At 44.0% G+C, this 14,659-nt stretch overlaps 2 protein-coding genes across 5 annotated transcripts in view; one reads left to right on the top strand and one right to left on the bottom strand.

Annotated features, from left to right (window-relative positions):
- The window catches only part of LOC149329334 (uncharacterized), a 44,611-nt gene extending 33,188 nt beyond the window's left edge, over positions 1 to 11,423 (top strand). For all 4 annotated transcript variants that reach the window (XM_089561950.1, XM_089561949.1, XM_089561947.1 and 1 more), the window contains one exon: positions 202 to 11,423. In XM_089561950.1, the coding sequence (XP_089418076.1) occupies positions 202 to 842 (641 nt within the window). In that variant the 3' untranslated portion in view covers positions 843 to 11,423. The remainder of the gene's footprint in view (positions 1 to 201) is intronic.
- LOC149329335 (uncharacterized) lies at positions 9,918 to 14,589 on the bottom strand. Its single transcript, XM_089561956.1, has 2 exons — positions 12,418 to 14,589; positions 9,918 to 11,628 (listed from the first exon to the last, which is right to left on the bottom strand). Exon 2 carries the CDS (start codon positions 11,525 to 11,527, stop codon positions 10,904 to 10,906), a length of 624 nt encoding a protein of 207 aa, XP_089418082.1. The 5' UTR covers positions 11,528 to 11,628; positions 12,418 to 14,589; the 3' UTR covers positions 9,918 to 10,903.
- Between the last annotated feature and the right edge of the window lie 70 nt (positions 14,590 to 14,659).

The raw sequence follows: 14,659 nt of genomic DNA on the forward strand, positions 1-14,659 counted from the left end.
GCGTGCAGATTGGACTTTAGGGACATCTTGTTTCAGGCCTGATTTCTCCTTAAGGCAGATCTGTTGAACAAAACTTTTGATAGGTATCCACCACTTTTGATGAAAGTGTCCTCTGCATTCTACTTTTATTCCTAGCTCCATGAGAAGTGTGGATTGTTGGTTCTTTCATTTTATTTAAATTACTCTGCCTGTGCAACGCAGGTTCCGTCGTCACAAAGAGTGACCATGGCACATCTCCTGTGCAAGATTCGACCAGTGAAAGGCACCCTGTGAGCGACTGCATGGAATCTACTCCTTCTGGTATGGGTCGCCACCGCGGTAATCCCACAGGAAATAAGCTGCACAAATGCACCCGCTGCAGCAAGGGATTCAAAACAAGATGCGATCTTGTGCGGCATCTAAGAGTCCACACTGGCGACCGTCCATACTATTGTAACGACTGTGGAAATAGCTTTGCACAAAAGCCAAATCTGGAGAGACACCGTCGCACTCACACAGGCGAGCGACCTTACCATTGTGACAGCTGTGGTAGCAGCTTTACACTGAAGGCCCATCTGGAGGCACACCAGCGCACCCATACAGGCGAACGCCCTTACCGTTGCGACCACTGTGGTAGCAGCTTTGCGCAGAGGTATCACCTGGTGACACACATCCGTACCCACACAGGTGAAAAGCCGTATCAGTGCCAGCTGTGCCCCATGAGTTTTGCGGTACGTTCTGGTCTTGCGAAGCATGTTAGAACCCATAAGGGTGAAAAGCCCTTCCAATGTGAGTTATGTCAAAAGAGATTCAGCAAGAGGGAAAATTTGAAACTGCATAAAAAGGCGATTCACAAGGAATAGCAGTGGTTCGTGATGCCCTTAGTCAATATGTTTTCCTAGCTACCTTTTTATATGCAAGCTAATGAGATTCTAGCTGAATGCCCTATGAAATGTGTTGGTAGCTATCCATTAATTACATTTGTAAGTTTTGTTCACTTTTGCGGAGTTTTCAGAAAACAACATTTGTTCTCTTAGGCAACATACACTATCAGTCAGTCTTTCCTGAACACAGAGAGTGAGCCTGCTATGCTTGTAAACTTGCATGAATGGAGATGAAATCATGGCCTTGCGTGGATGGCATCATTTCCATTTTGAAAGAGACTTTCAAAAACTTTATACAAAATATTCTTCACTGGCGCTAAATGTTACCCTGCTTCATTGATGTTTCGGGGAGTAAAAGTGCACAAAATAATTATTTCTAATCTTTAAGCCTGAATGGGCTAATTTTTGTTACACTCATTATCAGTTCACTCATTTATATCCGAACCTATAAATGTTTGAATGACAATAGAGGAAAACTTGTTCTTGTTAAATCTTTGTGTATTTATTCTAGCAGTTTTAGTGGCAGGAATGAGTGAGGAGAAGCAGGTGTCCAGCCTCAGAATGATGTGTCTTGCATTAATTTGGTGGTTTGAGGAGTTCTCTGTTGTTTGGAATGAGAACTAGCAAAAGAGTTCACCAACATCTGCTTTACCATTGCTCAAAGCACTGTCGACGCTGACTATAAATGGCGTATTTGTGGATCATTGTGTCTGCATCATTTTTAATCCATTTTGGTTGTCAGAATACCAGCCGCTTCTGACTATGTCACATTGTGTTAGCTTCTTTGTTGTGATGGTGTCGCTTGAAGAAAGCTTTCTCTATTTACATAAGGTGTTCGTGATAACAGGCTGCAAGGGTCGTGGCTGCTGAAACAAAAAATACTGTGATTAGTGCCAACGAAAAACATTGCAGTCTTGTAGTGTGTTGTGATGTTTGTAATTTGGGTCAGTTGTGTGAAAGTGCTTAATGCACATTAGTATTTTACTGCAGTTTCCATTTCAAAATGTTGAATACAGTCTGGCTGTTTGGAAAACTGACTTAATTTACATATTTTGCGTTAAAATTCAATAGTAGTGCAGTTCTTCAAAAAGCTGCTGTTCGCTTCTCTTTAGTGTTATACTTCGAGCATCCTCAGACATCTTTGTGCCTTGCATCCAGGAAGGAATTGCTATCATCGCTTTTATCAGCACTTGGTGCTGTTCCCCACAACAAAGATATTTTGTCTGATCGCATTGCATTACCAGTGGCACAGCTACTTTTGTTTGTTTTTTTTGGTTGCTTTGGAGAAAAGTTTAAACTTCTCACTTTCTCAAACGCTGTATTTTTGTTCATAGACATACCATTGCACACGTTCATTCTAATGAAGATCGATGAGCAACTTTTTGGGTGAATTCCAAATGAGTAACCTCCATTCTTCTCTGCTGCATGTTGTGCAGTCTTCCCCATGGAGGACACCGCTTTTGTGCGGAGTAACTCTGAAAGTTTATTTACCAAAAACTTGTGCCTACTAGCATAGGTTCAAGAGGGTCTGAAATTTTCATGTGCAAGGGCTGTGTTGAGTTGTGTCACTTTCCTGCATTGTATGAGCTCAGAAAGATCAGTCTTCTCTGGACACCAGTTTTGAAATTCAACCCATTGAATACATTGTAATTCTGCAATAAGAACAAATAATTTCTGTCCATTGTCACTAAGGAAACCACTGCACATGATGAGAAATGCGATTTTAAAATCAATGTCAAACGCTTGAGTGTTTACGACATGTAACAGGCCGCGACTCTGCAAGTATCCTATATTGTAAAACGGCTTAAAAGTTATCATTGCGAAAAATATTTCCGTCATTAAAAGAATAATTCTGATTTGGGGTGAAAGGATCTTTTATATTGAAAAATAATTGTTTTTTTTTTTTTTGATCCTGGCCCCGGCAGTCGAATTTCAATGGAGGCGAAATTCTAGAGGTCCGTGTATTTTGCAATGTTTGTGCACGTTAAAGTACCCCTGGTGGTCGAAATTTCTGGAGCCATTCATTGCGGCGTCGTTCCTATCCCGAGTCGCTTTAGGATGTTAAACCCCCATACACTAAAGTTGTTATAAAGCCAACTCTGTAGAAGAAGTGCTTTTGATTTATGTTGGCTTATGATTTCATGATAAGAGAAAGGGCTTGTAGGCAGCATCATTAAGGTCATGGCTCTCACTTGTAGGGATCCCATTTGTTGCTTTAAACTGCATGGACTAAAGAGGAATTGCTTCTGACTTTGCGCAATGCACGAGTGACTTTTCTTAGCGTACACCCCGCATCTTTGAAATGCTTCATCGCCATAGATGATGTTATGTGAGTGGTCACATGCATACCACCACATCCCTTACACAGCAGAACCACAGGAGAGGGATCTTGCTGCCAGCCTTGAACCACCGTGGTAGCTGCATGTGAAATATACTGCGGTGTAGTGGAGCACACAGTGCTGGCACCCTAGTTTTGTCAGTGTGTGTGCAACACCATGTGTGGGACAGGTTCTATCATTGGTGCGAAGTCAACAAGCAAATTGGACATGAGTGCTGGCGCAGTTTTGGAATGGATGTGCATTGTTGTATGTTAACGTGACAGCAGTGTGACGAGGTGCACTGATGCGTCAGAGTTGGTTGCCCGGCTGCACGTGCAGAAGCTGGCATTGTTCCGTCTAGTGCACTTCTGTGCAATTCAGAGCTGTATGGTTGCAGTGAATCATGGAACTGGTGGCATGCACTGGAAGGCTTTCTGTTGGCGTATCATAGCAGTGCTGACAGACACAGAAAAGGTAGCCTTTTTTTTGTTATGGTACAGGTGGGGAAAAAGCACAACATCTTAACAGGTACAGTCAATCAAAAGATCAGTCAAGCAATGAATGCTAGGAAAAATCTACAAAGGTATTGTCTTTGCGTTATTTATCATGTGGGCCGGTCACATATGGGTGCTGGGAGGCTTGGACCTGATGCGCAATTCTGTGTTCCGTTGGTGCACCTTCCCACATATCACATGTGATGCATTTGTCTGGCTTTCATTGGTTGCTGTCTCATAAAGTGAAGTGCATATCTGCACATGTTTTTGTAAATAAGCTCTCCAGCAGTGCAGCCTGGAATAAAAGCCTTTATGTCCAACTTTCGTTTTTCAAGCGAACGCAGCCTCTGACTGAGCCTTTGCACATCCTCATCTGATCACCAACCCCGACCATGAATCTTGTAAATCGATCTTTCGGCCTTTGCATAGCAACAGCGACACCACATTAAATTCGTTGTGTGTGAAATGAATAATAAAGTAAATATCGCCGTGTCTGGAATTCGAGCCTGCAGCGGCGTGAACAGATCAGCTTTGCTGGCCAGTGCTCGAGAGCACTGTGCTATCACCACAGCCGATCACGCCTCGAGTTAAACTGCAACACACTCTTGTACTCTGCATTGCATATTGTCATGTTCATCAGCTTCCAGGCACGAATAGATCGGATCACCTTAGCGTTGATCAGAGCTTAAGCTAGTCTAATGTCCTTGCCAGACTTGCCGACGACCCGGCAAAGCAAAACCAAGAGCCAATCAGGCTAAACACATGCTTTCGCATGTCTATTCCGGTTAACTGTGTTAAAATCCTTCCCTTTTTCATCTGTGTTCACAATAATTAGGTCATTATTTCTTGTCTGACGAAGTGGGAGCTGCAGTTGGAAATGGTGCATTGCATATCTTGGTTGCACATACGAGGATGTACGTGCCGACGTAAAATGCGTGGACTGGGTGAAGGTAGCTTTGGATTCTGTTTTTCGAAACAGTTGAACAGATTCTTGTAGGATATTAACTACATTTTCCTAGCTGTGTCTTTGCAAGTTTTTCTTTCTTGAGCCCTTTTCGCAAAATTGTTTCATCTGCTGCTGTTCCATCCACTCTTCCAAATTAAACCACTGCAGTGGGTCAGCGGCCTTACCGCGGCGCCTGGCCATGTCGGTAGGACTTCAGTCAAGAAGAAATTCAGAAATCCTCATTTGCTGTGAATTGCACGTGCACCCTAAAGAGCCCCAGGTGGTTAAAATTAATCTGGACCAATGATATGGCATCCCTCATAGCTCACATGTCGCTGACAGATGGTAAGTGACACGATTTACATTTTATTTTTTTTCTAATTACTAGGGAGCTCAAGTTAGTCTTGTGTCTGACGAAGTTAATGTACAATCCCTCCATAGGAGAGTAGGGAGACATTTACACGCATTCGTGTTTAATTGTTATGTACGAAGGTGACCGGTACCATAGGTGGAGCACAAAACTACGTGGGAACACGTAATTTCCTCCCCCTCATTATCCCTCGAAAGGATAGAGCAGGCCACAGAAAGCGCCTGAAACGTCTGAGCTCTAAGACACTTTAGTAGATCCCTAGAGCCAAAAATACTATGCTGATATGACTTATTTTGCAGTTTTTATAGTCACCTAAGTATGCCTGCAGTGCCACATTTAAGAGAAGAACCTTACTTGTTTGGCGGAAAGGCTCTTGGGAAAGCTGAAGATAAAGGCGACGCCTTCCCCTCAGGGGCACCAGGAAGGGACACGAAAGAAGGTCGGGTCCATCCCGTATCTGCACGGTGTCTCTCATCGTCCAAAAAAGATCGCAGCGTGACACAGTGTGCAGGCGGTGTTCTCCACCAATCATTAAGTTTGGAAAGTGTGTGCTGCAATGAATAAGAAGCTGCGACTGACCTCTTCCAGAAAGGACGTTCAAAGGTGCTTTGCGTCGTTCATTAGTTTCAAAAAACGGGTGGTGTATAGGATTCCTTTGTCATGCGGAAAGATATACTATGGTCGAACGGCTAGGTGCAGAAATGTCACATTGTAAGGGTACGAAAATTCCCTTGACAAGAAAAAAATCCCCTTCTTCTAACCTCGTGCTGCACTGCTACAAATGCAAGAACATGAAGATCATCCTTGCAGGCCGGACTTGCATAATACATCAGTAGCATGCAAGAGTAGCAACCACATAGCCAGGGAAATTCTCAAAGGATATTGCATCGCTAAGAACTCATACACGTGTGTGGCAAACCCGTCTGTTGCTTTGCAGAGAAACAAGACAGCATTCCTTGATAAGTGCCTTTCCTCTCCTGTGTAATTATTGATGTTTTCCTGTTCTTTGTTTCGTTTAAGTTTCGCGCGTTTTCACCTTATTTATTTCCCGAGTTTTCCATTATACCTTCAGTTGTTAGACAGCGCCCGTGTCATCTCCTCTTTCGTTGGTCCTTTGTCTGTTTTGCGCTCTTCTTAAAGGTGAACTACATCCAACTCGTCCAATACAGTGTACTGGCAAATTTAAAGCAAGAACAATTTGGCTGCAGTCTTATGATTTTATTTGTTAGGGTAATTGATAACTCAAGCAGTGTACTTTTTTTGAAGGAAAAAAAATTTGTACCAGTTACCTTGACAGAGTAATGTACATAACATTTCTTCTCTTTCATTGAGTTTTATGGCACGTAAGCGACTACGACTATCATGCACCTACCAAAGGATAGAATTTGTTTGCTTTTGAGAAACCTCTGAGATTCCTATAAAATATCATAGCTTGATAGGCTGGCTTTTTTTTAAATATATATATAAAAACACGAGACATGTCCGCAAGCGCACTTTCTCCAATGAGCAAACAAGGGTGGAAAGACTGGTAGGCATTCAACAGTGGAAAATGTTTTCCTCAGTTTGTCCAGATTTGCGCATGAACATAAAATACGTGATTTATGGTGACCACTTCTCCACACAACTCGCATGCTGATGACTCCTCTTTTGCAAGAACAAAACTGGGTAATGTGTGCTTCCAATATATGCAAAGGCGACATAAAACGATTTCAATTTATGACTTCCATGGGGAAGAATTAAGGGCGCTCGTACACTGTCAGGCATTCATGCTTTTTCATCAGCATATAAAGAGAATGAGTGCAGTACCTTTTATTTTGTTCTGCTTAATAGATGGCCTGATTTGAAACTTTCCAAGCGTTGTTCTGAACATATTGATTTATGATTGATTTATTCTGTAATCTGGGCATTTAAATTCTTCTAGTTATAGTTCTTGCTCTTTTTCTCTGCTTGATCAAAATGCGATGCTTTTAAGATGCAATTAGTCCCAATTTACCTCAGCATCGATGATCTAACGTTCTGAAGGTGAGATGCAGTATGGCTTTGATTGAATTGGTTACGCAGATCCAGAATTTATCATGTGATGGGTACGAGAAGCTGGTATTGGCGGTGGACGGTCGTGAGCGAAGTCAAACACATCCGCATGCTGCAAAAGAATGGCCACCAATATCCAACGGTCGCCGATGAGTAGGGGTTTGTTGATCATGGCCAGGAACTGCGATTCGGTCAGGTCGCGCCGTCTACTTGGATGGGAAATGTTGTCAGTGAGCGAGGCAACTGGCACAGAAAGCCGTTCTTCAGAGCCGGCGAGCTTCAAACCACGTGGCAATACGGCAGGTTCGCTGGAATGATTGACAGTCCAAAGAGTGGCTTGGCCCTTGGTCACACGGACACGGCTGCGGGGTACCAGCACACTTTTTTTTGCGCAGTTAAGTGTCCCACCACAGCATCGAAGGCATCAGAAACAGTGCTCGACGACACAGTGGGAACGAATATGGCAGGCATTGCTGGAACGACGGTGTCTGTGGAGACAGAAAATGCTTGGGCAACCAATGGCAAGTCTTCTATGAGAGCCAACAGAAGACTAGGACTTAATGATGAGCCGCCACTGTGGAAGTTGAGACTGGCACCGCACCGGTGTAAAAAGTAATACCTGGGATGATGTCATGCGTAAACCGAGGGAGCACCATGAATTCAGTTCGGAACACATGGCCAGCGATCACTATGTTTACAAAACAGACACCAATCGGAACTGATGATTCTCCCTCTACACCACAGAATATCAAAGCACTATCCCAAGCGAACATTATTTTATGACCGAGATGGTTCTTGAAAGCTAAACTCATCACAGACTCTGGCACCAGTGTCCACTAAGGCCACGATGGAAATACCATCCACTAACACTTCAAGGCGGTTCTTTAACATACCTAACAATTGGCAGAGGAATTGACAGTATCGATGACCCTATGACCGCACCTCCATCGGCCGCACACGGTAGTTTCCCGGTGATGGTGGGTCGACGACGTTGGGGAGGTGGTGGTGGAGTCAGGCTTCGGTCAGAGGCAGGGGAGTCATTTCGTGGCGGTGCATAACTGGATGGGCGCTGGGGAGATGTCAAGATAAGGTCACGAACAGGTGCATTGGAACCCGAGTGGGGGTTCGACCACTGGCGCTGGTAGCGGGAAATCTGTCCCCGGCGAAGGCAAAATCAGGAGATGTGACCGACCAGACCATGTCGGTAACAAACTGGTGGGTCGCGAGGGCACTCTGAATAACACTCCTCGTAGCCACTGTTCGATCGAAGAGGCCATCGTACTCCTGCCGCTGCTAGTGGCGTTGAGGGCGAGCTGGTGCACTGGGGTAGGGACGGGTGATCATGGAATCGTCGCCGTAATCGATGCAAGTTTCACAGGGAGAGGAGTGACTGGACGAGCCCCAAGAGGAGGAGCGATGAGCTGCAGCAGCCTGCAGAGAACAGCTCTCGTACGGAACTTCACTGCGGCACCCAAGATCTTGATGCCGGAGAGTTCATCGCGAACAATTTGATGAATGACTTCAGAGAGATTCACAAATTCACAGGCTCATGAAAATTCATGCTACCAATGGTGCTGACATCAGGCAGGCGGCCAAACATTGGAGTAATTCGACACATTAAGAGTTTCAAAGGTACGGCAATGCTTGATGATGCCGATGGGACAGTCTAAGCTGTCTGTACTTATAAGAAAACTGTAGATGACCTCCGCGGTGCCTTTTCAGAGATGCCCCATGCGAACTTTTTCAGACATACATGGATTAACGACTTTGCGGATCTTCAATATCTCCTCTACCTCTATATAGGTCATGAACATTTCACCAGGCATTTGCGCTCTCTGAAGCAAGGACTGCTCAGCACATTTCCTCTTGGTAGCGGTATCCCCAAAGCAGTTGCAGATCTCTTTCATGAAATGGTCCCAACTCATTAAGATTGCTTCATGGTTTTCAAACCATGTTAACGCGCTACCGTCTAGAAAGAAAGCAGCTTAACGGCGATATCCCAGCGGTTGTATTTCCTCACCCACTGATAATTGGCGAGTCACTCATCTAAGTGTTCGCCAGCATTTTTGGAAAACGTCCGTGGCTCTCGGAAGTGCTGCTATGTGGGAGCTGTTGCTCCAGACTGACGGGCGTCGGCTTCCTGGGTCATTGGCATGGACAACTGGAACTGGGCAGTCCGACAAGTCTGCCGCTCCAGCAAAGTCGAGAGGGTTCCGTGGTGATAAACTCAGCACCTCCACCACACTGTTACAAGTTCTATTTACAAAGTCTATTTACATAGGCAGGTCGACCCGAACTCCATGCGTCAGCGGGAAGATACCGAGCGTCTTTTGCGTGCGCACTTCTTCGTTGTTCTTTCAGAGTTCATAGGTAGCGCGTGACAATATGGCAGCTTCAGTATGGCTTCATGGAAAAGTGGTGACTAAAATACCAACTAACAAACCTTTTCTCTTCATTTTTGTGACCCTAACACATCTACAGCACCACAAAGGTCATTCCCGCTCAAATCGAACGCACTCAGTGCTTTGTCAGCCAGAGCCACCTCATCCCCACAAGCTTCCAAATATCATCTACTAAACCGACCCATTGCCGTCCACTGCTATGTTTGAATTCTTTCGTAATGACCCTTTTGTAGTATTGTCCAGCTGCTTGTAAAAACCTCTGGAAAAAACATTACTTGTTTCTGTTATAATCTTTTGTGCTATCATCCGTAAGTCTTTAAAATCTGACAACAAGCTTTTACATTCGGCTCCCTTACGAAGAGTCATCAGGTCATCAAATGCAAAACAATTTGGGACGTGCAAATATTGAAATTTTGGAATATCAATTCAAAATGCCTTTGAATATCGCATCGAGTATCACATATCCGTTCGCTCTAAAAAAAATTTCAGAAGATCAACAGGCAACCTTTATTATTTTCAGAACAGTGTATGGACTTTGGAACGCAAGTAAGCAAAGTTATACAGACACAGCACCAAGCAAAAAAAAATAACATGATGTGCGCAGCAGTGTGTGCTTCATGATTAACATAATGACAAGTAGTAAAATCTTCACAACTCGTATTACAAGAGACCAGAAGAAATGCCTGATTTATCTGAAGGTTGACACACGAAATGCCACCACCACTCTAAAAAAAATAAAAATAATAAACACCAAAAGTGCGGTGACAGCTTACGAGGAGGCTCCATTGCCCAAACAACAAACAGCATGTGACGGGCAGCTTCGGCGTGTCAGAAGAGATAAGTGGACGTAAACGAGGAGAACACAAGTTTGCATCGAAAACAGAGAGACTCTTTTTATGTATATATGAAAAGATATGAGCCTTGACAAGCCAGCTGACATCACCACGGGTTAGCACTTAAGCTCAGAAACTGAATCTACATCTAGGTTATTTCTTAGGCTAGCAACGAGGAAGCTCCTTGCATCCTCATCACTGCTTCAGAAAAATTATCCCACTCAGAATGCAAATAAAATGAATTGTTATGCGAAATTTCACTCTCCCAAATCTTTTTATTGAGACAGGGTGACAACTACCGCCAGTGAATAATACCGGGTACAATGTTCTTGAAAGTCTCAGCCCAACAAGAAGTGATCGCATTCATGCATGACCGTGATTTTATTCCCATTCATGCGGGTTTATAAGCACAGCAGGCTTCCTGTTCGTCTTCAGGAATGACTCAGAACGGGTGTGTTGTCTAAAGACACAAAAAAATGTCATTTTCTGACAAGTTTGTCAAAATGAAAAAAAAAGCTTAAAATGTAATTAATGATGCAGATTAGCTACCCACACCTTTCAAAGGGTAGCCATATAGAATCTTGCTAGCTTGTACATAAATTGGCAGTTAGCAAAGCACTTATACAAGGGGCATCACGGACCATTGCTATTTTTTGTGAGCAGTGTTCTTGTGGTAGTTCAAATTATGGCTCCGAGTGAATCTCTTCTCGCACAAATCACATTGGTAGGGTTTTTCACCCTTATGGGATCTAACGTGACTCACAAGGGTTGAACGTACCGCAAAAGCCATGGGGCACAGCTGGCACTGATACGGCTTTTCACCCGTGTGGGTACGGATGTGTGTCACCAGGTCGCCACTCTGTGCAAAGCTGCTGCCACAGTGGTCGCAACGGTAAGGATGTTCACCAGTGTGAGTGCGCCGGTGTGACTCCAGATTGGCCTTTAGTGCAAAGCTACTACCACACTGGTCACAATGGTATGGACGGTCACCTGTGTGAGTGCGCTGGTGTACCCGCAGATGTGCTCTTTGTGAAAAGCTGCTACCACAGCATTCACAACGGTAAGGACGCTCGCCTGTGTGAATGCGCTGGTGTTGCTCTAGGGTGAACTTTCTTGCAAAGCTATCTCCACAGTCGTTACAATGGTATGGGCGGTCGCCTGTATGGACTCGTAGGTGCTGCACTAGATGGCATCTCCTTTCGAATCCCTTGCTGCAGTGGGTGCATTTGTGCAGCTTATTTCTTGCAGCTTTACTCCGGTGGTTCCCCATGCCAGAAGGAGCAGATTCCGTGCAGTGGCCCACAGGGTGCCTTTCGTTGGCTGAATCTTCCACAGCAGGTGCGCCATGGTCGCTCTGTGTCACGACTGCACCTGTGTTGCACAGGCAGAGTAAGTTAAATAAACAGCATGAACCAACAATCCAATGTTCACTTCAAATTCGAAATAAAAGTTGAATGCGGAGGATACACTCATTATATCTATGGGTATCTGTCAAGTTTTATACAGCAAATCTGCCTTAAGGAAAAATCAGGCCTGAAACAAGACGTCTCTATCATCAATTCTGCGCGCAGGCAAAAAAAAAAACTAGGTTACAAGAAATGTTATCACTGCCAAAAAATAGGGCAGCCTTTGTAATCCATCCAAAGTTCCTGCATTTGACTCCAAGGCTTGCACTATTCGCAACATGATAGATGTGTACTGTGCGATGTCAGTGCACGATAAAGAACCCCAGGTGGTCGAAATTTCCGGAGCCCTTCACTACGGCGTCTCTCATAGCCTGATTCGCTTTGGGACGTTGAACCCCATAAACTAAACTAGACACTGTACAAAGTCGACACGGGTAGTCTTAAAAGTGACAGTAAGGTATGCTTAGCATTTTTTTTTTGTTTCATTTGCTCCTCACACAGTGTCCAATAGGAGGAAAAGACTAAATGCTAAAACCCGGAAGAGGCCTTGAGACCTGTAAAATTTTTGCATCAATGAACTGAACTCACAAGGATGACAGTTCAGTCAGTAGTTCACACATCACATAAAACAGAATATCAAAGGCGTATACCGTCATTCGCCACAGTTCAGTAAACTAAAGCTTTTATGTCCTACAAACTGCTCCTTGAAACATAACCTTCAGGAAAGCATATATGGAGAAGTGCAGATTCTAACCTGGAGAGGTCAGTGATGAAGGAACCCCATGTTTCTGGTTCCTGGAGCGCAAGCCTGCATGTGAAAAGCAGATTACATTCCCCAAGACAAAAGATTACACATGCAACAGCTCATGTAGTGCCATGTGTACAACACAGTGAATATGGAATACACTCTCGTAGAACAGCTTTTTGAGGTGAAGTAAATTGAGTAGGGCGAGCCTGAAAATATGTGAGCTTGAAAGCAAACATTCCAGACTTTTAAATCTGCATACAGATGGCTGCTATACCTGCGCTCGAATAGCTGACAACTGCCCACAAATTTATAGACCTACTAAAACCGAGCCAAGAGCCATTGCATTGAAGAATGAACTTGGCCAATTCCAGTTTTCATGGGAAGGACAGTAAAAGTTTGCCTACACAAGTTTAAGAAATAACGAGTGTCATTAATGCCACATTTTTTTATTATCCCATTTGTAGTAGCTGTATTGCGCACAGGAAAAGAACTTCAAGAAAATGGCGACTGGTGAAAACGCTCAGGTTAAAGCTTGCCACGAATGCTGCCAATTTTCCCAACATGATGTTCTGCCTCCACCGCCTTCAACACTGCAATTAATAGAGTAGGAACACATCTAAAACTGCACACTACACTCTCTTAAGTGCAGTTAGAGCATACCACATTTACTTGTGTAGTAGCAGCATCTCCAATTTTGGGACAAGAAACCAGGGGGAAAAAAAGAAGAAACTATTGTGACCGAGTTTTTCAATGCACTGCTCTGAACAAGGTATAAGGTGACCAGTTTTTCTAACACCATGGATGGCATGGAAGCCCATTTCTGTGAACATGATGATGAGGTTGATGATGCTCTAATTGAAAGCAATGAGAGTGTGAGGCTGACGATGACAATGATGAATTTTTTAAGAGGCAAGGGAAGCATTGGTCAAAGAGCATCGTGGTATAGGGACCTTCATCAACACCAGGGGAAGTCTAATACCCATTTCCAGGCATTCCACCCAGAAGCCAGGAGGGAAGCTTGCGTATCGTACCACCGGTGGGTACCCAGTGGCACAGGGAGTCCAACCCAGCACATACTACGTGCGAAATGCACACTCCAATGACTCGGCCACCATTGCAGGGAGAGTGAATGTGGCGAGAAAGAGCGAATTAAAGTGCGACTTGTGATTAGTAGTTGCATTATTTTGAGCGGAAATCACAGCAGCACTTTACTCGTTTTACGGACATTTTGTGATGCAAGGGAACCAGTCAGGCAAAACTAAAAAACGAACACTGTGGGTCAGTAAATCTCGTAAAACCGGCACGACCTTGAGCAACAATGTATAGCATCACTAGAGCGCACAGCATAACAAAAACATAGGCCAACTTTTTTAAATTGCTTCGCATCATAATAAAACAATTTCCAGCTCAAAAACAAATCAAAGCCCATACCAACACCATGACATGGGAATCCGTACACGATGAATTCCACGTGCGCAGATATACATTCAGTACTGTTAGAGAACTAAAACAAACACTGTCGCATTACAGTGCATACAGCTAAATGTACCCTGCTCTTAAAAAGACCTCGAAATGAAATGGAAGATCTCAGAACACAGGCTAAATGAACACATCAAGGAATATAGTAAGGAAAGTCACTAATGCTATGCGCAATGACAAAATAAGGTAGGTCACTAGTGACCAACGACACCGAATCCTAGCCTACTCTTCAGGAAAGCCAAAAGGACACTCATGAACCAGTAAACAGCGGCATGTACAATAGAATATAAAATTCACCACACGATACAGCACAGGTATTGCAGAGCAACAGTCATCTACCCCAAAACATGCGGCAATTTAACAAGCTGTCTTCTGGAATGCCCCAAGGCCTTTCAGCCTCTAAGTGACAAAATATTGTGATTCTATGACTACTACTAAATGCCCACCACTAGAGTACACACACTGCAGGCTTTATTTACTCTATTGCTCTATGTCGTCAGATGTTCTCTGATTACCACGACTCAAATGGGAATCCCAATGACAGCTTACTATAAGCTGTTCAACCACTGCACGCCAGTGAGTTCTGCCAAACAACCCTTGAGCAAAGAAGAAGAAAGAACTTGGTGCTCAATTTAATTCTCATTATTCCTTCCTTCCCTTTCTATTTCAAGCCTAATGCCGATCCTGCGGAAAGATATATTCGAAAAGAGTTCACTAAAAAAGTTTTTGCTCTGAAGGCAGTCCCCATTACCCTCACTATTTAAATCCC

The sequence above is a fragment of the Amblyomma mixtum genome, chromosome 9 (genome assembly GCF_055824585.1).
Source record: "Amblyomma mixtum isolate Tamu chromosome 9, ASM5582458v1, whole genome shotgun sequence".
NCBI lineage: Eukaryota > Metazoa > Arthropoda > Arachnida > Ixodida > Ixodidae > Amblyomma > Amblyomma mixtum.